This window comes from Cetorhinus maximus, chromosome 2 (genome assembly GCF_964194155.1).
Source record: "Cetorhinus maximus chromosome 2, sCetMax3.hap1.1, whole genome shotgun sequence".
Lineage (NCBI taxonomy): Eukaryota > Metazoa > Chordata > Chondrichthyes > Lamniformes > Cetorhinidae > Cetorhinus > Cetorhinus maximus.
The window spans coordinates 13,615,927-13,642,041 of NC_135880.1; the positions used below are offsets into that span (position 1 = coordinate 13,615,927).

General features: G+C 46.0%; 1 protein-coding gene across 5 annotated transcripts in view; it reads left to right on the forward strand.

The window, feature by feature from the left end:
* palld (palladin, cytoskeletal associated protein) overlaps positions 1-26,115 on the forward strand; it is a 436,835-nt gene that overhangs the window by 336,667 nt on the left and 74,053 nt on the right. Inside the window, exon 1 of one of the 5 annotated variants that reach the window (XM_078561275.1) lies at positions 14,666-14,715. The exons of the other annotated variants lie outside the window; for them this stretch is intronic. Coding sequence (XP_078417401.1) covers positions 14,705-14,715 — 11 coding nt within the window. The 5' untranslated portion in view covers positions 14,666-14,704. Of the gene's footprint in view, positions 1-14,665; positions 14,716-26,115 lie in introns of those variants that run through there. 5 annotated transcript variants of the gene reach the window in all.

Below are 26,115 nucleotides of genomic sequence, written 5' to 3' on the forward strand. Positions count from 1 at the left end.
ACCTCCTTCAGAGGCTCTCCCTTTATTTTATACTGTCTCACCATATCTTTCCTGCCAAAACAAATCACAAGCTCATGATGTTTTCTTTCTCACTCTCTCACACAGCCAGGGGTACAGTCAAACGGAGCAGGTGGGTTGGGGGAGGTGCTGGCAGGGAATGGGGCTAGTGCTTATTCACTGGCTCCTAATCTTGGCCAACGCCCATTTAAAATGTCAGGAAACATTGATAACCGTCTCCAGGCTGACCGGGCTCCTGCTTTTAACGTACAAACATACCAATCAGGAGAAGGAGTAGGCCATTCGACCCCTCGAGCCTGCTCTGCCATTCAGTAAGACCATGGCTGATCTGATTGTGGCCTTAACTCTACATTCCGCCTACCCCATTAAATATGAAGGTCAGGGTCGGAGGTGATGGGGGTGGGGGTTTAGGGAGCCTGATTGTAAAATTAACATGAGACCTGGGTGGACAGTTGCCAACCCTCCAGGAATTTAATGACTGATCTCCTGGACATTGCTGTAAGCAACCCGGAGAGAGCGGGGGAGGGGGGTGTGGGTGGCAGGAGGAGGGGTGGTGGTGGGTGGGGTAGGTTGGTGTCGATTTTGGGGAAAAAAAAGACATAGAACTGCATTTTAAAGCCCTCCACTGGGAGGTTTGAAGACCGGGGAGTGCTCATAAAATGCAGCACATGGACCTCCCGCTCCTACCCACCTGCCCCAACCAGTCTCCCAATTTACAGAGGCTGATAGAGGTGTCAGGCAGCCAGCCTTGGGCCTATTGAGGCCCTTAAGCGACCAATCAATGGACACTTCAGTACCTCATTCAGCCCCTAACACCCGCGGCAAGGGAAGGTCCAGGCCAAGCAAGTAAACTGCACAGGCTGGTGTGGGACAAGCAGAAGGAAACCGCCTTTCAGAGTCCCCTGTGCCCATCTGAGCCCCACCCCAGAAGATCATAACCCCCTCCACACTATTAACATTCCATCCCTCCCTGGTACCTGAAACCAGGCGCCCCTCTCGCTCGGGCCTGCCACCTGGTCCTGGCGATGCCTTGGACTTAGCTGAAGTCCAGCCTCCATCACCTCCTCTTCCTCCGGGACTGGCTGTAATCCCAGCAATGGCCACCACTCAAACCTGGCGCTGCTGGGACGATGGGCAATCCTGAAGAAGAGGATGTGCCGGCCGCTCTCTAAGGCGGGACTTCCTGGTGAGATAGGGGCAGAAGTCTCACCCTAAGCCAATTAACACTGCCCCCAGCATTAAATGGCTGCCGGGCAGCCAGCTTTATCGGGGGCAGGCTCCCCACCCAATGTTTAGCCGGGAAGGCGAAGAACATGAGGCCCCATAAAATCCAGCCCATACACTTGATTTATTTGGTATAATAAAAATGGTAGATTGGATCAATAGGGTGGGATGGATTGTGGCAGGAGGTCACGTCACAAAACCTCCAGGACCGTGGCCAACCAGAGTTGTTAACCCTACCTGAGCTTCCAGTAGAGGGACAACGGAAGATCCAAAATGTTAGTTTTTTTTTTCCATGTAGGCTGGGAGAGCAGCTCTGGGCACTCTAGGGAAGCTCTGGCCTCTCCTGACCTCTCAGTACCATCCTAGCTCCCCCTTCCCACCCTTTCTGAAGACTTGTCTTAGTGACAACGACAAATCCTTTAGTGCCAGGGGGCAGCACTCTTGTAGCCCAACATCTTGGCCCACTTTTGGTCATCATGACCTCGGCCAGCATATGTGAGGCCCAGAAGCTTAAACCCCCGACCTCTCTGCTGCCACTCCCAAGGCAGGCTGACCGCTCGCTGGGACTGAACAACAAGCCCAAAGTGTGAACAGACCATTTGACTTTGCAGCCGTTACAATACATCTCCCCCGCTCCCAACCCCACACCCAACCCTGTCATTGCTCAAACATGAGCCATTGGACAGTAAGAACACAAGATATAGGAGGAGTAGACCACACAGCCTCTTGAGCCTGATCCGTCATTCAGTATGAGCCTGGCTAATCACCTGCCTAAACTCCACTTTCCCACCTGATCTCCATCGGAATAGGGTCCCACACCCACATCCATGGTGCCTGTGGCTATTTGAATATTGGCCCTTCCCCCATACAATACCCAACTGTGGTGATGAACTCAGTCCAAACTAGCAATTCAACTTAAGACCTTGCCACTCTCTTATCGACTAGGATTGCCACTCTGTTGTCCATATATCAGGAGATGTCATCACAGGACCTCTTGCCTCCAAACGCCCTACTCCCACCATTTATCACCAAATGGGTTCATCCTTACAGGGCACTGTTGTTCACATGCCACTGGGAAGCAAGCAATCTCTTCATTACCTGATTGGATAATACTTGACCGCCGATCACTATCATCACTGAGTAGTAACCAGAGACCCATGGTAGTGATCTGGGGATGTGGGTTCGAATCCCACCATGGCAGATGGTGAAATTTGAATTCAAATAAAATCTGGAATTAAAATTCTAATGATGACCCCGTGAAACCTTTGCCGATTGTCATAAAAACCCACCTAGTTCACTAGTGTCCTTTAGGGAAGGAAATCTGCCGTCCTTACCTGGTCTGGCCTACATGTGACTCCAGACCCGCAATAATGTTGCTGACTCTTAAGTGCCCTCTGAATAAGGGCAATTAAGAATGGGCAATAAATGCTGGCCTAGCCAGTGACGCCCACATCCCTTAAACGAATAAAAAACAAAATAAAAAAAAACTATTGATCTTCGATTCCTGGGGGCTCCGTGTCAATTTTGGAGCATTGGCAACTTCCATATCAAAAGAATGACGCACTCCTGCACTGACCGGCCTTTAGATTCGCCCACATCCTGCTTGTATGTGACGCCAGGTCCCTTTCCCAGGTACAGTCTCCTTTGACATTAGAGGCTTTTGCTGGTGTTGCATTCTGGAAGAACGCTTGGGTCACCATGTGTATGGTTGGTCAAGCACAAAAGGATTGCGGAGGTTAGGTGGGGTGGGGGAATGGGTGACGGTGGTGTTCATGGTGGGAGAGAAGAGAATTAATTGACATTGAGCCTGAATTCTATTAACTTTAAAATCTGACTTAAGAATCCAGAAAGCCATCGAGTTGGCACATTGATATGTGGCTACCCCTCTACGTTCTTTTACTGAGTTCACCAGGTATTATACTGGGCAGGTGATTTGGTGTGACCAAGCATAATTGCAGTGTATTTACAGCACACAAACTGCCGATTGAACCCAACAGGTCCAGGCCACTATTTATGTCCCACATGAACCTCCTTCCATCCCGACTTCATCCAATCCTAACACCATATCCTTCTCTTGCTTTCGCCATTCAGTAGTTTTCTCATTAATGGTATCTTTGTTCAGTTGCGACATGGTAACATCCTGGATGCATTACTGACCTGGTAATCCAGAAATCAGTGTTCAAATCCCACCACGGCAGCCTAGGGAATTTAATTTCAATTAATTAAACAAATGTGGAATAAAAAGCTCGTATTTTCAGTTGCGTAGATAGATTGGAGAAGCTGGGACTGTTTTCCTTGGAGAACAGAAGGCTTAGAAGAAATTTGATATAGGTGTTCAAAGTCATGAGGGGCCTGGACAGAGCCGACAGGGGGCAACCGTTCCCATTGGTCAAGAACCAGAGGGCGCAGATGTCAGACAAAAGAAACGATGGAGACATGAGGAGAAGCTTTTTCACGCAGCAGATGGTTAGGATCTGGAATGGGCTGCCTGAGGGTGTGGTTGGAGGCAGGGACAATTGAGGCATTCGAGAGGGAATTGGATTATTATCTGAAAAGGAAAAACGTGCAGGGCTATGGGGAGAAGGCGGGGGAGTGGCATGAGGTAAATTGCTCCTTCCGAGGGCCAGCACAGACACAATGGGCCGAATGTCCTCCTTCCGTGCTGTAACCGTTCTGTGGTTGTCAGTAATGGTGACCGTGAAACTACTGAATTGTCATAAGTGCCCATCTGATTAACCAAGGTTCTTTTCAGGGGAGCGGATCTGCCATCCTTACCCACTCAGGCGCCTATGTGACTCCAGACCCACGGCTACATGGTTGACTCTTTACTGCCCATGTATCAATACTCATTAGGGGTGGGCAGCAAATGCTGGCTTTGCCAGTGATGTCCTCATCCCATGAACGAATTATAAAAAAAATGTTCTATCAATACTGCAAAGAAAGCAAAGAAAGTCTGGGATTTTCCTGACATCAGGATGTCCAAAGCCGTCATACACCCAGTGAAGTGAGGTCATTGTTGTAAAGCACCAAAGATCCATACTGTTGGCCATTATTGCCACTAAAATGTCTTGCAAGTTTTTTGAGTGAAGTCCTGCAGGCCAGAGAAATGCTATTTTCTGAGTTTAGGGGCCAGATTTTGGGTCTGGGTGCGGAGGTGTGCGTTTCAGTGCGGATGGGGAAGGTGAAGTGGCATGGCCGGCATGGAAGGACGTGAAAAGGCATGGCGCGGCATGGGGGCATGGAGGTGGCATGGGGAATGTAAAGCAGCGTGGGGTGGCATGAGGGCACAGAGGTGACATGTGATGTTAACAGCTGAGGTTAGGGGGCCTTTAAACAAGGTTGGGAGCTGGGCTGCCGTGTTGGCAAGCCTTTTAACCAGTCCGCCTCCGCAACCCATCTGCCTCACGCACTCCGTCGCGGCTCACAAAATGCACTGCGAACCCGGCCCCCATGCGAAAAGAGCAAATTCCCGTGTGAAGCCACACGGGGGTCGGGGGTGCATATTGCGAGCCGCAAAAGTGCACAGGTCTGGTTTTCAAACCCAAAGGAAAATTCAGCCCGAGAAATGCTTCTCCCAATGCCCATTGTGGCAGTAATCCCCAAGAACGTGTATTTGAAACCCTCCCAAAATGGATACCGCACTGTGGGTTGCGAAAACTGCACTTTGATGGTTCATTTTGTACTTGAATGAAAAATTGCATTCCTTTACCCTGTACAACATTGTAGCCTTTAAAGTGCTTTATCTTGCAAAGTTTAATTTGAGGATAGCAACCTGCTCTTGTGATGAGCATGCTATCTTATTAATGTTAAAAATGCTTTCACATTCCTGTTCAATGCGTGCAGGAAAATATTTTCATTTGTGCAATGTTCACCCATCACCCCTGCACTTGCTGACCCACATTGACTCTGCCTTGATTGTTAAAATTCTCATCCTTGGTTTACAACTCCCTCCAGTGTCTCGTCCCTCCCTATCTCTGTAAACCCCTCCAGCCCTACTGCCCTTAGATATCCGTACCCCTTCAATTCTAACACCTTGAACATTACCGACTTTAATCATTGGCAATCGTGCCTTCAGCTACCTGGGTCCTAAGACCTGGAATTCCCTCCTCTCCACCCCTCTTTCCTCTTTTAAGACACTCATTAAAGTCTACCCCTTTGACCAAGCTTTTGGTCATCTGCCCTAATAATCCCCATGTGACTTGAAAGTGTCAAACTTTGTTTAAAGTTCCTGTGAAATGTCTTGGGGTGTTTTAGCACGAGAAAGGTGCTGTATAACTACAAGATGCTGCTGCTGCGACCAATGTTATATGTTAAAGAGGTGGAGAGGTTAGGGAGGACAGTCCAGAACTTGGGTCTAGACAGCTGATGGCACCAGTGGTAAGTCACAGGAAGTCTCCAATGTGCCAGATGCCAGAATTGGCAGATCACAGAGGTCTTGTAGGAAGAGATTAGAGATCAGGAGGGGCAAGGCAATGGAGGGATTTGATCTGAAGGGTAAGGATGTTAAATTTGAGACAATGTCGGACCAAGAGCTAATATCAGTCACCCGTCACAGGGGTGAATGGGACTTGGTGTGAGTTAGGATATGGACAAATCTATTTCAACCGGTTAGTGAGTCTTAACCACAACAAGAACTTGTACATAAATAGTACCCTGTACAATATAAAAGCAATATTCCAAGGTGCATCAGAGTCCAGAGGAAAATGATGGCAACGCCACACCTAAGGGTGACTTAAAGGCTAGTCAAAGAGGTAGGTCTCGAAGGACAAAATGATGAAAGAAGGGAGGAATTGCAGAGAGTTGTTCAGAGCAGCTGAAAACAAGGTGGTCAATGCAAAGGAAAAGAGGGTGAGCTGAAGGTACAGCAACACACAAGAGGTCCCAACTAGAGGAACAGAGAGTTCAGGGGATATATAACACTGAAGGAGGTTACAGAGTTGGGGAGGGGCGAAGCCATGAAGTGAATTAAACCTGAGGATGAAAATTTTAAATTTCAGGCATTGGGGTGTTGTGGGTGGGGGTGGGGTGGAGTAGGGCGGGGGGGGTAGTTGGGGTGGGGTGGTGGTGGGGGGTGTGCAGCAGGAGTCAATATAGGTGAGTGAGCAATGGTTTGATTGTCGTTTGAACGTAGTAAACCCAGCAAGCTCCACTAACAGCAATGTGATGTCAACCCAGTAATCTGTTTTTTCAAAGCTGATGTTGGTTGAGGGATAAATATTGGCCAGGAGTACAGGGAGAACTCTGCATGCTTTTCTTTGAAACAGTCCCATGGGATTTTTTTTTTTTACATCCACCTGAGAGTGCAGACAGGGCCTCACTTTAACGTCTCACCCTGAAGCCAGCACCTTTAATGGTGCAGCACTTCCTCAGCATTGACACTGGTGGGGTGGGGGGGCGGTCAATTTAAATCTTTACGCTCAGCTCCCTGGAGTGGGACTTGAACCACAACTTTCAGACTCAAGGCGAGAGTGTTTACCCACTGAGTGACGGCTGACCACACCACAGCTATTTCAGTCATCTCAATATGTAGCAAAACCGACTAAAAAGGAACAGATAATGTTGGAAATACTCAGCCGGTCACAGGCAGCAACTGTGAAGAGAGCTGGTAATGTTTGCTGTGTGGATCCTTTGGTTAGTTCTTATGTGGTTGCCACAGTGAAGTGATAAAGTACTTCCCACCTCCTTCCCCATGTCCAAAAAAACATCTGACAATGGTCCAACTTCCAACTATCCCATTAACTTGGAGTTAATTCATCTGTCCTGTGAAGAGTCTTGGCACGTTCTACGACATTCTAGGAGCTATATAAATGCAAGCTGTTCCTACAGATGACTTTTCTATTCTTCCATGGGATGTGGGTGTCACTGACAAGGCCAGCATTTGTTGCCCATCCTTAATTGCCCTTGAACTGAGTGGCTTGCTAGGCTATTTCAGAGAGCAGTTAAGAGCCAACCACACTGCTGTGAGTCTGGAGTCACATGTAGGCCAGACCAGGTAAGGATGGCAGATTTCCTTCCCTAAAGGACATTAGTGGATCAGGCGGGTTTTTGATGATAGTTTCAAGGTCGCCATTACTGAGACTAGCTTTTTTATATTCCAGATTTATTAATTGAATTTAAATTCCACCAGCTGCTGCTGTGATGGGATTTGAACCCATGTCCCCAGACCATTAGCTTGGGCCTCTGGATTACTAGTCCGATGACATTTCATCCACGCCATTATTTCCCCCCACAGGAATATTTCCTGTATTTTGTGATATTGGTTGTATATTAAAGTGCTCCACCAGGTGACCAAACCATCAGGGGAAATGGGGGGACCGTGATCACTACCCTGAAAAGACAGGAAACATATTGGAGTTTAATTTGTCCCCTTTTGAAGCTTTGTTGAAGTATCTAGAGCTCACTCTGCTTTCTCTTTCTCCTCTTATGCCTTGTTAACTAAAGAAAAGGTCGGTTAACCTAATCCTAGCTATCTGTATGACATCGTACATCACAGCAATCCAGTAAGAACGCTTTTTTCCTTCCAAGTTCATTTCTTCCCAATCTTTCTCTGGAAAAAATGTTGCTAAACAAGTAATAATCTGAAGTGAATGCAGGCGACCTTTTCAATGATTGAAGATGGTACACACTGCGTCAGTGGTGGAGGGGGTGCCAATCAAGTGGGCTGCTCTGTCCTGGATGATGTCAAGCTTCTTGAGTGTTGTGGGAGCTGACCTCATCCAAGCAAATGGGGCGTATTGCATCACACTCCTGACTTGTGCCTTGTAGATGATGGGCAGGCTTTGGGAAGTCAGGAGGTGGTCTACTCGTCTCAGGATTCTCAGCCTCTGACCTGCTCTTGTAGCCACAGTATTTATATGGCTAGTCCAGTTCAGTTTCTGGTCAATGGTGACCCCCAGGATGTTGATAGTGGGGGATTCAGTGATGGTAATGCCAGTGGATGGAGTTATCGGTCTGACAAATACAGATATTTGTGAGGATCTAAATTGCGATTGGTGCTATTTTACCTGATTTTCTCTGTATAATATTAAAGTAGGTGTTATTTTAAAATAAACCCATCCCATTCACACAAGAATGTCATCGATCATAATTCCTACCTTTGTTTCTTGGATAAAAAAGTGTTCTCCTGGGTCTGGTTTTATGCGATTTTACAGATTTATTATTGAATTATACGCTTGGAAGTTTTGCAAGTTCCACATCTGTTCCCGCCACATAACTCACCAATTGTTGCTGATTTTGTCAGGAATATACATTCATCAACTGAAAACAAAAGCATACTTGGTACTGTTGGCGAATTTTGAACGTGATGGTGACATTCTGTGAGCACTGACTCCGCCCCTCTCCTGGCCACTGTCCGAGGCTGAACCAAGCTGTTTGCCGCCTCCCTCAGCCAAACCTCCAGCCACCACCAAGACCACCTCCACCTCTGCCTCAGCTAATCTGCCTTTGAAACCTTCATCCGTGCGTTTGTTCCCCCTGTGCCTGACTACTCCAATGTTCTCGTGTTTGGCCTCCTGTGGTCCACCCTCCATAAACTTCAGCCCACCCCGAAAAACCGGCTTCCCGCACCCTAAACAGCGCCAAGCCTCGTTCGCCCCTCTCCCCGCCGCTCGCTGACCCACATTGACGCCTGCTCTGGCAACGCCTTAAAATTCTCACACTTGTGTTCAAATGCCTCCATGGCTTCAGCAAGAGTGAGGGCGTGGTGATCTATCTCGAAGCCTCTCCCAAAGGCATGGTAGGGTGAATCCTCCTGTGCTGGATGACCCCATAGTAGTTCAGTAACACAACTAGTCCAGTAACATAACCATTACATTCCCAAACTTCCAAATGTATAAATCCCTTGCTGAAACCTGCTGCCTTGTATACATCATTCTTCTTTTTTTAAATATGGCCAGTTACGCTGATAGCATTTTTTCCACCAAAGCTCATTTTGACTGAAGTAGTCTCTGGTGGCGAGTTGCCATCAATTCCATAAAGAGCTTTACTGGGAACTGGCATCATGCTCAAGCAACTAAACAAATTTTTAAAATAATGATGGGATTTTCCATAGGTTACGTGCCTCCCCCATTTTTTCCTCTTTCTTATCATCTCTTTGATCTTTTGGGATATGGCGGTGTACGAAAGGGAGGTGGGTGTACGAAAGGGAGGGGGTTGCGACAGGAAGAACGGAAAGATGACATTTCTTTAACGCTCAAGCTGTTTCGAGGCGATGTTGATCATTTTTATATAATTTTGGGAATCTGGTTTTTCAGGGGCTTGGTAGAGGTAACAGCGTAAGAAATAGAAGCAGGCATAAAAATGCATATGGGATACTTGCCTTTATTAGCCGAGGCATAGAATACAAGAGCAGGGAGTTATGTTGGTGCTGTATAAAACGCTAGTTAGGCCACAGCTGGATTACTGTGTGCAGTTCTGGTCGCCACACTATAGGAAGGATGTGATTGCGCTGGAGAGGGTGCAGGGGAGATTCACCAGGATGTTGCCTGGGCTGGAGTGTTTCAGCTATGAAGAGACACTGGATAGGCTAGGGTTATTTTCCTTAGAGCAGAAAAGGCTGAGGGGGGAACCTGATAGAGATATACAAAATTATGAGCAGCATAGATGGGGTTAATAGGAAGAAATTTTTCCCCTTAACAGAGGTGTCAATAACCAGAGGGCATAGATTTAAGGTAAGGGGCAGAAGGTTTAGAGGGGATTTGAGGAAAAGTTTTTTCACCCAGAGCATGGTTGGAATCTGGAACACACTGCCTGAGGGGGTGGTAGAGGCAGGAACCCTCACAACATTTAAGAAATATTTAGACGAGCACTTGAAACACCATAGCACACAGGGCTACAGGCCAAGTGCTGGAAAATGGGATTAGAATAGATAGGTGCTTGATAGCCAGCATGGACATGATGGGCTGAAGGGCCTGTTTCTGTGCTGTATGACTCTAGGAGTAGGCCATTCAGCCCATCAAGCCTGCTCCTACATTCAATAAGATCATGGCTGCTCTGATTGTGGCATTACCTCCAGTTTCCTGCCTGTCCCAATAACCCTTGACTCCCTTGTAGATCAAAAATCCATTTAACTTAGCCTTGAATATATTCAATGACCCAGCCTCCACTGCTCTCTGGGGAAGAGAATTCCAAAGATCATCAACCCTCTGAAAGAAGAAATTCCTCCCCATTTGCACCTCAAATGGGAGACCCCTTATTTTTAAACTGTTCCCCCATGAGCTGAAACTTCCTCCCAGTATCTATCCTGTCAAGCCCCCTCAGAATCAACCAATAAGATCACCTCTTGTTCTTCTAAGCACCAATAAGCATGGGTCCAGCCTGCACAGCTGTTCCTCATAAGACAATCCCTTCATCCTAGGAATCAACATGGCAAACCTTTTCTGAACTGCTTCCAGTGCTAGCATGTCCCTCCTTAAATAAGCAGACCAAAACTGTACACAGTACTCTGGGTGTGGTCTCACCAATACCATGAGCACTTATCTTGTGTAGTAACCTTCAATGTGGCACCTTATTGAATGCCTTTCGAAATCCAAATACACTATGTCCACTGGTTCCCCTTTATCCACACTGCTTGTTACATCTTCAAAGAACTCTAATAAACTTAACAAACCTGACCTTCCTTTCACAAAGCCATATTGACTCTGCTTGGTTGTAATTTTATTTTCTAAATATCCTGTTACTACTTCCTTAACAATGGATTCTAGCATTTTTCCAATGATAGATGTTAGGATAACTGACCTCAGGTTTCCTGCTTTCTGTCTCCGTCCTGCTTGATTCGTACCTCATCCTTAAACATTCACTCCTTCCACCACTAACGCACAGTAGCAGCAGTGTGTACCATCTACAAGATGCACTGCAGCATTTCACCAAGATTCCTCAGGCAGCACCTTTCAAGCCCAGGACCTCCACCACCTAGAAGGACAAGGGCAGCAGGCACATGGGAACACCACCTGCTGCAAGTCCCCCTCCAAGCCACACACCAACCTGACTTGGAACTATATCACCATTCCTTCATTGTCGCTGGGTCAAAATCTTCCACTTTCTCAAGGGCAATTAGGGATGGGCAATAAATGCTGGCCTAGTCAGCGAAATCTACATCCCGTGAATGAGTAAATAAAAACTCTATCGTACAGCAAAGTGGTAGGTCTTTCCTACTGGGAAAATGCAATCTCCAAAACAACCCCTTGAAACTGCAGTAGAAGCAGAAAAAAACTTGCATTCGTCTCACGCCTTTCACAGCTGTGGCTCTCCACAGGCAGATCACCTCTCCTTGCCATGTTAACGGAGGGATAAATATTGGCCAGGAGACTGGGGAGAACTCACCTGCTCTTCTTCAAAATAGTGCCGCGGGATCTTTTGTCTCCGTCCCAACAGGCAGATGGGGCCTTGGTTTAATGTTTCATCCAAATGACTTTACTGCTGCACCGGACTGTCAGGCTTGAGTTTTGTACCCAGGTCCTGGGGCAAGATTTTGATCCCCCCTCTCCCAACCCACCTCAGCCATGGCTGGAAATGGAGGTGGGCAGGAACCAAAATAGCCTCACTGGCTGGTACGCCAATTCCCCAGCTCCATCCCAACTCCGGGCCATTTTTGAGGAGATGGAGGGGGACACAGCAGGGTCACCTGCCTACACATGGCAGGTAGACAACATGGGTCCTTAAGAACCTATTGAGGCCAATTTAAGAAAGCCAGCTGGAATTTTCCAGTCGGCCTCCAGGTTTGGAAGTAGGGTCTTTGAATATTTTTAAGGCAGAGTTAGATAGATTCTTGATTAACAAAGGGGTGAAAGGTTATTTGAGGGTAGGCAGGCAGTTACAATCAGGTCAGCCATGATCTGATTGAATGGCAGAGCAGGCTTGAAGGGCCAAGTGGCCTACTCCTGCCCCTAGTTTATATGTTCCTGCAGGCCAGGGGGCCAGTTTAGCTGGAAAAGGCTTCACAGCAGCAGGCCAAGAGGCCAGTGCTCCATAGACAGGCCTAGAGGCCCTCCCTGCCTGCTTGTGTGCAGGAGTAGCTCCAGGCCTCCATGGACGGGGGCTCCCTCCATACAGTGGTGGCCTGCCTGCAAGATCCATTTTTTAATTCACGTGTAAAAGAGTTGGAGAGAGGGGGTTCTTCATCTTGAAGCCTCTGTTACATCCTGTGGCTTCTTCTAAGCTGAAAGTCTTTTGATTGACCCCCCCAAAAACCCCCCACCTTCAAGAGCCCATCCTCAGGCATCTAACTGACCACCCCCATGAAAATCACAATGAGTGACTGTTACCCCCTCCGCCTCCCCAGGGTTCACCTCAGTTCTGACCTCTGTTTCCTATGCCTGATTCAGAATTTAATGTTGGCGATGGGGATCTTGCCCGGCGGTTGTATAACCAGTGGTAGATCCCATGTTGCACCCGTTAGGGAAGGCCCAATGGGGTTAAGTGTCCATCAGGCACTTAACTGGCCAGTGTCGGGTCTTCGCCTGGGTTTAGGACCTCGGGGTTGGAAATCCCACCCTGCCCCAAGACCTTCCAGCCAATCAGAGGTCACAGCTCTCCATAGCCCGTCAGCACCATGGGAACCGGTGGCTGCTGCTGGTAGCGCATCTACCAGAGGCCTAGGATTGATGAGGGTCCCAGGCCACAGGTGAGCGAGGGGTGGATGGGGGGTTTCAGGGAGTTGCGGGGGGGTCACTGGCTAGGTGGGGAAAGGGGTCAGAAGAAAGGGCGGGGGAATGGCTCTCAGCGGGCCCCCTCCCCTTGCTGATTCTGGGTCGCTTGATCGGGCACTGAGTGCCTTTGAATGAGGGACCCTCCTGGAAGCCAGCCACGGGCCGAACCCCACACCATTAACTTCTCGCTTAAGGGACTCAATTGGCCTCCGGTCCAGAAGGCCATCCACATACATCCCTGCCCTGGACATAATTGGGCTAAGGCAGAAAGGTGGCAGGGTTCCCACCTCACAATCACCCGCCCACTTAAACGTCCACCTGAAGAGGAAGAGGAGGCCTTGCTTTAATGTGTCAACTAATGGGGTAGGAAGATATCCTGATTGGAAGTGGAAGTCTGAGGGGGAAAAAAAAAACACTATGCACGGCTTGATTCAGCGATTGGCCCCTTCTCATTCCAAGCAACAGCACTGAAAGAGTGGGCTGGATTTTCATCCTGGGGTTGAGACCCTGATGTCAGGAGAACCTCGGGGGTCCCGACCACACTCCCAAGTTGGCGACAGACGCCCAAAGCAACTTTTGAAAGGATGGCCAGGGTGTGCACTCTCCGTCCAATTAGAGGGCGGCGGGCAAAGCTCTTGAGGCTGGGTGGGGAGCCCTTAGGGGGCCTTCCAATACTGGGAGAGCAGCAGTCTCACTCTTAGAGGTGGTTGCCACCCATACAGGTGGTGGAGAGAGAGAGAGAGAGAGAGAGGGAGGTGCCCTCTCAAAGCTTATAAAATTCCAGCAATAAAAAACTGGCCAAAGCACCCTTGTGGAGGGGGAACCCAGCCCACAGATCGGCCTGCAGCAGTAGCTGTAGCCATTTGTAAAATCAGGGGGAGTTTACAAAACCAACTGGAACATCTCCCCGCCCGCCCCCCACCTCCTCAATCTGACACCAGAAGGCCTATCCCCCCAGGCAGCCGGAAAATTCCAGTTGGTGGTTGCAGAGGAGCGTGAGGCCCCTCAATCATTGCCTACGCAGGGTGGGTAACCACTTGCCACCCAGACTGGTGTGCTCCAAAAAGGACCCAGAAGCGGGAACGTGCGGGCAAATCGGCGCGCCGGCTGGTGTCGGGGCCGCCCGCCTCCTCACGGCGATAGGGAATTCTGCCCGGCGCCTTTTGGATAACGTGTAAAGCTGGTCCCTGTCGGGGGGTGTTTCCCGTGCTATTCGGCACCTCCTGAATGTCTACCTCCCCAAGAGCGTCTCATTCAGAAAGAAATGCCCTGAGGAACGGTCACCTCTGCCAGAGTTCTCCTTTTAAGGAGTGGGGGGGGGGTGATGTCAAGCTGAGTGGATTTTTGCCAGTTTTCCCTCTGGTTTTATTTACATTAACGACAAGGAGGTTGAGGCGAAGAATGAGCTCAGTTATATTTACCGCAGCAGGGTCAAGTCTTTAAGGACTGTGATGTTGTCAGAATGCTATTTATCATTTCATGGAAATGTTTTGCGAGAGAAAAGGAACGGTATTTCCAAAAATGGTGGCAATTTATTTTTAGAAGTGCGTGAGCGTGGTGTGTGTGTGTGTGTGTGTGTGTGTGTTTTTCTTTCAGCTTTTTACCCCTCTGTCCAATCTCCCCCCGCCGGGTCCTTAAGGTTAAAGTGGGAGTGTTCCGCACAGCATGAGAATGCTCCGGGGAGTGAGGGAGGGAGGAAGAATAAGAATAAAAGGAGTGAATGACAAAAAAAAAAAATAGTTCGCTTTGAAGCCACTCTCAAAAAGCAGAATGAAAACCTCCCTCATGCAATTGTTTTTGGAGCTGGACAATCGGGAATGTTTGCATGGTATGTGAGTAACCTCTAGGAATGCGTGTTTATACATCTGCAGATGTAGGCACACAAATTGGGAGCCACTGTGTTGGAGGCACATATGTTGGCAATTTTAAAATAGCAAATATAAGAAAAGGTTACGTGAGTTGCCAGGACTGCGAGGGTATCCATTCAGCTAGCTCTCCACATATGGAAACTATTCAGAATAATTTTTCCTAACTAGAGGAGGAGGTGAATTGGATTTATTCCAACTCCATTTAATATATTTTTTAAAATCCAGGCAAAAAAATCTGCTCTTCTTCTACTCAAGGAATTAAATCGCAGGGAGAAAAAAACGATTGCTTCATTTTGAGTGCAGTTCGACTGAAGCTCAAAGCGGAGAGTTTTTTTTTTTCCTCGTGGGTGGGGGGCCCTTCTGCCGCTCTCCACTTGTTCGTAGAAACTCAATTCCACCCCGCACCCAGCCCCCAACTCCCCGAGCCGTAACTCAACCTGTTGTCTCCCCCAACTCAGAACTATGTTCCCAAAAAGCCGCCGATCCAAGTTCTGATGAAGAGTCACAGGGACTCGAAACGTTAACTGTGCTCCTCTCCGCAGATGCTGTCAGGCCTGCTGAGTTTTTCCAGCTATTTTTGTTTTTGCCACCATTCCAATGTTGTGTCAGCCTGAAAGTGCAGTGCAGGCTTCCAAAATGAACAGCCTTTGTGGAGTAAAACAGGGGGACCTCCAGCGTTTCACAGGGCTGCCAGATTATTTTTTAAATTATTCCTCCATGGCATGTGGGCATCACCAGCATATATTGCCCATTTCTAATTGCCCTTGAACTTGCCAGGCCATTTCAGAGGGTCTGGAGTCACACGTAGGCCAGACCAGGTAAGGACAGCAAATCTCCTCCCCTAAAGGACATCAGTGAAACAGGGAGGTTTTTACAACATGATAGTGTCACGGTCACCATCACTGAGACTAGCTTTATATTCCAGATTTATTAATTGAATCTGACTTTTATCATGGTGGAGATTTGAACCGATGTCCCCAGAGCATTAACCTGGGCCTCTGGATTACTAGTCCAGTGACATGATCACTGCACCATCTCCCTGATCCTTGATGTTTTGAAGCTTATAACGTGTCCTTTTATCGAAGGAGTGTAATACTGGCAAAGATTCCTTCTCATGAAAAGCTGTTTTAGGTTTTGGTGCCAGCTCCTACTTGCATGGCAGGCACATCAAACACCTATGGAACTGGACAGGCCATGTTGACATGGCAACAAAGGACCAGGGTGCCATTACACTCGTTGATAGCCATTTAATACAGGGCGATGTCTGGCACGTTTTCGAATTCTGCCACTGCCACATCGGTGTGGAGCTCTGCTCTCTGGCACGGCTGATGCAGCAATTTGCCATGGTTTTTGTAAAGTTCGCTCAAGGCCTATCCACCAGTGAAAAGCCGAAGACTGAGACTTTGCCAAAACTCAAAACCCTGCATATGCTGGAATGCTGAAATAAAAACCAAAAGCGGTAGAAGTACTCAGCAGGTCTGGCAACATCCGTGGGGGAGAGAAACAGAGTTAGCGTTACAGCCCGTGACCTTTCATCAGAACTGGGAAAGATCGAAACTTTAATGGGTTTTGAGCAAGCGGAGAGCGGGGTGGGGTGGGGTGGGTGAGGCTGGTGGCGGTGTGTCAGGTGAGATGAAGAATAACGGTGAATGTCGTTGATAGGTTGGAGGGCAGGAGAGATTAATGACAAAAAGTTTCATGGTGCAAGATCAAAGACAGTGGTAATGGGACAAGTAAAGAAACAAAAGATAAGTCACAAGAAGGTGTAAACGACAACAATAGCTTCATTATTTGAGTATTGCAAGAAAAGAGACGTGTCAAAGATTTTTGTCTTGGACTCATCAGGACACTTCACAAGAATATCAATATAAGGGGAAAAACAACATTTTTTTAAGTTTTAATTGTTTTCCCCTTGTATTGGTGTTCTGGCGATGTGTCCTGATGAGTGCAAGATGAAAAGCTTCGACATGTCTCTTTTTTCAGTAACAGTGAAGTTCTGTACGACCAAACAATTAGATTCATTAGGGCTTTATCTTCTTCCAGGTGGAACACCACCTCCCACAACATGTGCACTGCGTCAAAGCAAAATCTAGCTTCTAAATCCTGGTTTTGGGGAAGGAGCAGAGGAGTGGGACTAATTGGATAGCTCTTTCAAAGAGCCGGCCTGGGCACAATGGGCCAAATGGTCTCCGTCAGTACTGTACAAGTCTGTGGTTGACTGCAGCCTTGCCTGCTGATGCAATCTCCATTTTGTTTGTAATTTTAAGAAGGATAAAAGTTTTGTTTTTTCTTACACCAAACTGTGAAGGGAAATGAGAGACTCACAGTGCCTTGGGAGCTGTTGGATTAATGTAGAAAACATAGAAATTCACACGTGAATTTTTCCTCTCCTGGTGAAGCTCATTGCTGACCTGTAGTGTATTGTAAATTGCATTGTGCATTTTGTCCATGAAAGGCTACCGTACCCATATACCAGCAGAGGGAGTCTAGAAGGAGAATAAAGGAATCCATGTTTTAACAGCATGTGCAGTTCTGATTCTGAATGTATCTTGCCGAATCTTACTGTTTCTTCCCAAGAACTTCACATGAGATCAACCAAACTAACATGGAAACCTTTACCACATTTAAAAATGTGTGTGAAAGTTTATGGTACTGGAGGAGGCTATTCAACCCATCATAACTGTGCCAAGCGAGAAAGAGCTATCTCACCTAATCCCATTTTCCAGCCCTTGGTCTGTAGCCCTGTGGGTAACAGCACTTCAAATGCATATCCAAGTTTTTTTTTTAATGTGGTAAGGGTTTCCATATTAGTTTGGTTGATCTCAACTGAGTCATGTGAAGGTCTTGGGAAGAAACAGCAAGATTCAGCAAGATACATTCAGAATCAGAACTGCACATGCTGTTAAAACATGGATTCCTTTATTCTCCTAGACTCCCTCTGCTGGTATATGAGTACGGAAGCCTTTCATGGACAAAATACACAATGCAATTTATAATACACTACAGGTCAGCAATGAGCTTCACCAGGAGCGGAAAAAATCTGCCGATATTCGCTGTCAATGGCCACTAGGCTGAGGTAGCAGAGTCATTACCATAGCAGCCTATGAAAGGGTATGATAGGGCAGACCATAGAAACAATGTTTCTACTTGTTGGGGGAGACCAGAACCAGGGATAAAAAAAAAACAAGATAATCACTAATAATTCCAATAGGTCATTCAGGAGAAACCTCTCTATACAAAGATGTGAAACTTGCTAGCAGAAGGAGTAATTGAGGGAAATAACATAGGCCGGGATTTTCCAGCCCTGCCAGCGGCGGGCATCGCCAAGGGTGGGGTGGGAAAATTTGGAGAGCAGCCAAAAGTCAATTGACTTTTGGCCGCTCTCCAAATTTTCTCATTGACGCCTGCAGCTAGCGAGTTGGAAAATCCCGCCCGTAGATGCTGGTAGCAGAAGACTAGATAAACAAGGGAGAAAGGAATACAAGGTTAGGGTAAGATGGAGAAGGGTTTATCCAGGCTCCTGTAGAGTATAATCATTTTTATGTAAAATGTAATATAATACCCCAGCAAAGCTTCAGCACTGTTAGAGGAGAACATGAGGGGAGACAGGGAAAGGGAAAGAGATTGTGTGCTTTAGTTGTTGCAAGTAGTTACAAAGGACAGGCTCAAATATTCCAACAGGGAGTTGCACTCATCAGAAAAACAGCCCCAATTCCCCAAACTGTGTTCCACATGAATACAACCTCTGCTGTATCATTGGTTTGCCGGGATAATATATTTCACACAGTGAGGATGAGGCTTTGCTAATATGTATTTTATAAGGACCACATAAACAGTTAACACTTTAACTAAAGCCCTCCAATCAGAGTTCGACGACAACTTGCGCTTATATTGCACCTTTTTTTAATGTAAGACTGTCACAGGCACAAAATATGGCAAATAGATACTGAGCTAAAGGAGGAGATATTAGGATTGGTGACCGAAAGCTTGGTCAAAGGGCTAGGTTTCATGGAGCATCTTGAAGAAGGAGGGAGAGGCAGAGAGGTGAGGGGTGGAAATTCCAGAGCTTAGGGACAATGGCGGGGCAAAGGAAGTGATGGGTGTGCGAGAGACCAGGGTTGGGATGTACACAGTGTTGTCAGAGCTTGTAGGGCTGGATGAGAGGGGGTTTGAACACGAGGATGAGATCCACTTCGTCACATGATTGCAAAGCCACCCTGCTCATGAGAAAGACTGTAATTGCTTGTGTGAAGAAATGCCTCACAAGTAACCGAGCTTCAATTTTAAGGGTATTCCTGCATGTTCTGAACTCGCAGCACCAGAGGAGTAGCTTTGCTCTATATTTAACTGTAAGTGTTATCTGAATGCAATGTCCCAGAAGTGGCCCTGTAGAACTACATGTGTTCTGATATCACTGCAGTGTGATAAAGAGTGAAGCCCATTCAGAACTGAAGGATAAAGTATCTCATGGATGTAATTACTAATGATCGATTACCATGTAAATTACTGTGGAAGGGTTTGGAAGGACCATATGATGAGTTCGGCGGTGAGACGTGTGCTTGTAGAAAGAGGTTCTATTACAACTTAATGCAGGGGGAAGAAACAGCAGATATGTATAGACCTGTCACTTCCAAGTGGAGTGCCTTTTATGAAGTGCTTCTTTACAATATTGGACCATTAAGTAGTTGTTGGCCTGGGCTGGAGGAAGTTAGGGCACTGCAATTACTATAAGCAATAATGCATGGAGGACCACCTAATTGTTCCCCTTTCCTAGTCCCTGTTCCCCCAGCAGAAAAACTCATTTATATTGTCCAGACTACAGAAACCCTCCCAATACATTTAAAGGAACAGTCATATACCACAATCAGAAGTTATACTCTGCTAATTCTCACATCCTAGTGTTTACTTAAAAGATCCTCCCCTTCCAAAAAGATTACATATGTTCATTCAAACATATAAAATGGGAGCACAAGTAGGCCATTCGGCCCCTCGAGCCCGCTCCACCATTCAATAAGATCATGGCTGATTTGTTTGTGTTTCGAATTGCACATTCCCATCTAACCCCAATAACCTTTGATTCCCTTGCCTAACAAGAATCTATCTACCTCTGTCTTAAAAATATTCAATGACCCCGCCTCCACCACTTTCTAAGGCAGAGGGTTCCAAAGTTGCACAACCCCCAGAGGGAAAAAAATTCTCCTCATCTCGGTCCTAAAAGGGCGACCCCTAATTTTAAAACAATGCCCCCTAGCTCTGTACTCACCCACAACGGGAAGCATCTTTTCCAGGTCCACCTTGTCAATACCATTCAGGATCTTGCATACTTCAATCAAGTCATCCCTCACTCTTCTAAACTCCAGTGGAAACAAGCCCAGTCTGTCTAACCTTTCCTCATAAGACAACCTGCTCATTCCAAGTATCAATCTAGTAAACCTCGTCTGAACCGCCTCCAATGCATTTACATCCTTCCTTAATTAAGGAGACCAAAACCGCACGCAGTTTTCAAGATGCGGTCTCACTAATGTCCTGTATAACTGAAGCCTAACATCCTTACTTTTATGTTAAATTCTCTCATAATAAAGAATAGCATTCCATTAGCGTTCTAAATTATTTGTTGTACCTGCATATTAACTTTGTGTGACTCATGCACTCGAATGCCTCTGCACCTCGGAATTCTGCAGCCATTCTATGTTTAAGTGATTATTCTTCCTGCCAAAGTGAACAGCTTCACATTTTCCCACATTATACTCCATCTGCCTGATTTTTGCTCACTCCCTCAACCTATCTTTAACCGTCTGCAACCTCATCATGCCCTCTTCACAACATACTTTTATACCCATCTTTGTGTCATCTGCAAGTTTAGCTACCATGTCTTCACTCCCCTCATCTGTGTCATTGACATAAATTGTAAAAAGTTGAGGCCCCAGCACAGACCCCTACGGAACTCCGCTCGTCACATCCTGCCAATCAGAAAAAGACCCATTTATACATACTCTCTGTTTTCTGCCAGCCAGCCAATCTTCTATTCATGCTAATATGTTACCCACTACACCAGGAGCTTTTATTTTCTGCAATAACCTTTGACGTGGCACCTTATCAAATGCCTTATGGAAATCCAAGTACAGCACGTCTACAGGCTCCCCTTTATCCACGATGCATGTTACTCCATAAAAGAAATCTAATAAATTGGTTGGTTATGATTTTCCTTTCACAAAACCATGCTGACTCTTCCCAATTACTTTGAGTTTCTCTAAGTACCCAGCTATAACCTCCTTAATGATCGATTCTAGCACCTTCCCCACGACAGACATCAAGCTAACTGGCCTATAGTTTCCTGTTTTCTGCCTCCCTCCATTCTTGAATAGAGGGGTTACATTTGCTACTTTCCAGTCTGCTGGAACCTTTCCAGAATCTAGAGAATTTTAGAAAATTAACACCAGCACATCTCCTACCTCATTAGCCACCTCTTTTAAGACCTAGGATGAAGTTCATCAGGACCCGGAGACTTGTCAGCCCGCAGCTCCATCAGTTTGCTCAGTACTGCTTCCCTAGTGATTGTAATTTCACCAAGTTCCTCTCTCCCTTTCACCTCCTGATTTACAGATATTACTGGAATGTTTTTTGTATCCTCTATAGTGAAGACAGAAGCAAAATATTTGTTCATTTCATCCACCATTTCCTTATTATCTACTATTAATTCCCCATTGTCACTCTCTAGAGGACCAACACTCACTTTACTTACTCTTTTCCTTTTTAAATACCTGTAGAAACTCTTGCTTTCCATTTTTACATTTCTAGCTAGCTTCCTTTCATACACTCTTTCTCCTGATTAATTTTTTAGTCATTCTCTGTCGTTCTTTATATTCTGACCAATCATCTGACCTGCTACTCATCTTTGCGGAGCTGTATGCTTTTTCCTTAAGTTTTATGCTCTCCTTGGCATCTTTAGTTAACCACAGATGGTGGGTCCTCCCCTTAGATTTTTTCTTTATAGTAGGAATGTACTTATTCTGAGTATCCTGAAAAATTCCCTTAAATATCTGCCACTGCTTCCCAATCTATCTCCTAGTCTAGTATCCCAGTTCACTTTAGCTAGCTCAGCCTTAATGCCCACATAGTTGCCCTTATTTAAGTTTAAAATGTTAGTCTTAGATTCACTCTTCTCCCTTTCAAACCGGATGTAAAATTCAATCATATTGTGGTCACTGCTACCTAGGGGTGCCTTCACTCTGAGGTCATTAATTAATCCCGTCACATTACACAATACCAAGTCTAACATAACCTGCTCTCTGGTTGGTTCCAGAACATGCTGCTCTTGAAAGCATTCTATGAACTCTTCATCAAGCTACTGCTGCCAATCTGATTTTTCCAGTTTATATGTAGATTAAGATCACCCATGATTATTGCCATCCCTTTATCACAAGCACCCAATATTTCTTCTTGTATACTTTGTCCTACGTTGTGGTTATTGTTCGGGGGCCTGTAGACCACTCCCACTAGTGACTTCTTTCCTCTGCTATTGCTCATCTCCACCCAAAGCAATTCTACATCCTGATCTCCTGAACCAAGGTCATTTCTAACTATTGCACCAATGCCATCCTTGATTAACAGTGCTACCCCTCCACCTTTACCTAGCTCCCTAATCTTCTTGAATATCATATACCTCTCAATATTCAGGAACCAATACGTGTCATCCTGCAGCCATATCTCCATAATGGTTATCAGATCATATTTATCTACTTCAATGAGTGCTATCAATTCATTTACTTTGTTATGAACACTACGCACATTCAGAAACAGAGCCTTTAGATTTGTCTTTTTGTTATCTTTGTAACATCTAGTTTTGACTATTGGTGTATTCTTAGGTTTTATCTCTCTGCCCCTTCCTGCTATTCTATGACCCTCATTTCCTATATTACTATTATGGTGTCCTGCCTTGAATCTACCCCTTGATTTGCCACATCTGCCCAAGCTTGATCCCTCACCCCCCTTGTTTAGTTTCAAGCCCTCTCCACTTCCCTAGTTATGTGATTTGCAAGAACACTCATCCCAGGTTCAGGTGTAGACCGTCTCAATGGCACAGCCCCCACTTTCTCCATTATTGGTGCCCCACGAACTGGAACCCACTTCTCCCACACCAGTCTTTGAACCATGCATTCATCTCTCTAATCTTATTTGCCCTATGCTAATTTGCATGTAGCTCAGGTAATAATGCAGAGATTATTACCTTTGAGGTTCTGCTTCTTAATATGGTACCTAGCTTCTCATTCTGACTATGCAGAACCTCCTTCCATGTCCTGTCTATCTCGTTGGTACCAACATGGACCATGACAACTGGATCCTCCCCTTCCCACTGCAAGTTCCGCTCCAGCCTTGAGCAGATGTCCCGAGCCCTGGTACCGGGCAAGCAACACAGCCTTCTGGACTCTCGGTCTTTGCTGCAGAGAACAGTGTCAATCCCTCTCACTATACGGTCCCCTGCTACCACGACATTCCTGTTTACTCCCCTCACTTGAACGCTTCCTGTACCATGGTGCCATGGTCAGCCTGCTCATCCACCTCGCAGAACTCCTTTTTGTCCACACAGGTTGTGAGCACCTCAAATCTGTTTGACAATTGCAAAGTCTAAGGCTCCTCCACTACTGTCTGCACGGTCCCATTACCTGCCTCATTCACAGTAACATTCTCCAGTAACATCCTCACTGCTGACCAAAACAGACAACTCTATTCTAAGAGGTGTGACCATCTTCTGGAACAAAGTGTCTAGGTATTTCTCCCCCTCCCTTATGTTGCGCAGTGTCTGCAGTTCAGATTCCAGGTCAATAATCCTGATCCGGAATTCCTCTAGCTGCTTACATTATTTCATATTTCTATTGTTTTTCAATATGACAGATAAATTTTAGTTCAATTGGCTAGATAGCTCGCAAGTGGTTCAGAATAACGCCATCAGTGGGTTCAGTTCCCATTCCAGCTGAGGCAGACCTGCCTCCTCACTCTGTCCCTGAGACTGGAAGGCAATGGCAGACCACCACTGACAAAAAAATACAACCAAGAATACAGTTCTGAATGAAGCATCTGCGGACAATGAGCCAAAAACCTGCCTTTAGTCAAGATGTGAATGAGTACAAATTTGAATTGCTTGTTGGACGAAGATAGCGAAATACTATCTTTCAGATGAGATGTTAAACCATTGGAAAGAAGAGCAACAGAGTTCTCCCCGGTGTCCCGGCTAATATTTATCCCTCAACCAGCATCACCAAGACAGATGATCTGGTCAATATCCCATTGCTGTTTTGTGGGAACTTGCGGTGCGCAAATTGGCTGCCAGGTTTCCATAGCGATTACACTTCAAAATTATTACATTGGTTGTAAAGCAGTTTGGCGCACCTTGAGGTGGTGAGAGACTATTTTTAAAGGTAAGTCCTTTCCTTTTTTTGAGGCTGGTCTGATAAGTGAATAATGCCCTGTTTCAGATAAGCTGGCTCGAGGCACATGAGATATTACACACAGGCTGGCATTTTGCAAGACACATGGACAGTTGGCATGGGGGGAAATGGAAGTATTTGCTGGGATGGTGTCGGTAGCAGAATGTTTCTGTTAAAGAAGCCTCTGTAGTCTCCTGTATGTTAACAGCAAGTCTCTATCAACTACTTGTAACTATGTACATATGTACAGTAAAGGAGAGAGGTAAGGAGCTATCTCCATGTCTAGATCTTAACACATCTCTGGCCAACGCCACACTGACCCTAGGTCTAGGGTCATGTGTCTTCTTACATCACTGTGTGGGCGTTCCTGTACCCAATCCCAAATAACCCTGTTTATACCAGTATTGACCCCCTTCAGAGGCTGCAGCACAAAATAGAACATCTTTAATGTGTGCATAAACTGGGAACAATTGATACTAATACGAGGAGTGTCCATTCCCCACCACCAGCCACCCCCCCACCAACCCCCAGAACTAATATTCCTTTCTTTAGTCATAAAATCTCACCCAAACAACCCATAAGGTGGAAATGATAAATGATTCTAGGGTTTTCATTTACAATAATTTTGGGAACTTGCAAAAATATGGTGGGGCTATATAGTCTGGTGAGAGTAGCAAATAGCATTACAAATGCTGGGGATTTGAAAAAGAAAACTGAACAGCTTCTAAAGAGAGAAGGTAAATGTTAGCATTACATTATTAACAAGATTACATAAACTAGGCTTGTATTCCCTAGAATATAGAAGGTTAAGGGGTAGCTTGATTGATGTTTTAGAAACCTTGAAAGGAATTGCAAGTGGATGAAGAGACACATTTAATGAGGGTATCTAGGAGAAGGGGCCATAATCTTAAAATCAGAGTCAGAACATTCAGGAGAGAAGTTATGAAACATTTCTTCACGTAAAGAATGGTAGAGATGTATTTGTGCATTCATGAGATGTGGGCATCGTTGGCAAGGCCAGCCTTTGTTGCCCATCTCTAATTGCTGGCTTGCTGGACCATTTCAGAGGGCAGTTGAGAGTCAACCACATTGCTGTGGGGCTAGAGTCACATGTAGGCCAAACCAGGTAAGAACAGCAGATTTTTTTTCCCTAAATGGTTTTTAAATAACAATCAATGTCAGTTGTCATGGTCACCATTACTGAGACTAGCTTTATATTCCAGATTTATTAATTGAATTTAAATTCCACCAGCTGCTGTGGTGGGATTTAAACATATGTCCCCAGAGCATTAGCCTGGGCCTCTGGATTACTAATCTAGTGACATTACCATTAAACCAACATCTCCCCAAGACATGGAACTCTCTCCCACAAAAAACTGCAGATGCTCAATCTCATTAACCTTAGCTCATCCAAAACTCACCTCTGTCTTTACTGTCTTTAGCTTCCAGTCTGGCAATGCCTCAGTTTTAAAATTCATATGGTTGTTTTCAGATTCCTCCTTGTCCTCACCCCTCCCATTTCTGTGCCCTTCCAATTCTGGCCTGTTGAGTATCCCCCGATTTTAATCACTCCACTATTGACAGATGTGCCTTCAACTGCCAAGGCCTTCAGCTCGAGAATTGTCTCCCTAAATCTCTCCAACTCTCTCTCTCTCTGTCTCCCCTCCTTTACGACACTCCTTAAAACCTACATCTCCAACCAAGCTTTTGTCATCTGCACTAATATCTCTCTAAGTGGCTTTGTTTATAAGTCCTTACGCTCCTATGGAATGTAACCATGTTCTGGGCTCTAAATAGACGGTCGTTATTCAAAATCTGAGAGCAATAGAATTTTGCGAACCAATTGGTTATGGAGCGATGTGCAGCCAAGGTAGTTGGAGCTGAGGGATAAATCAGCAAAGACCTCATTGAATGGGCGGAACATACTTGAGGGGC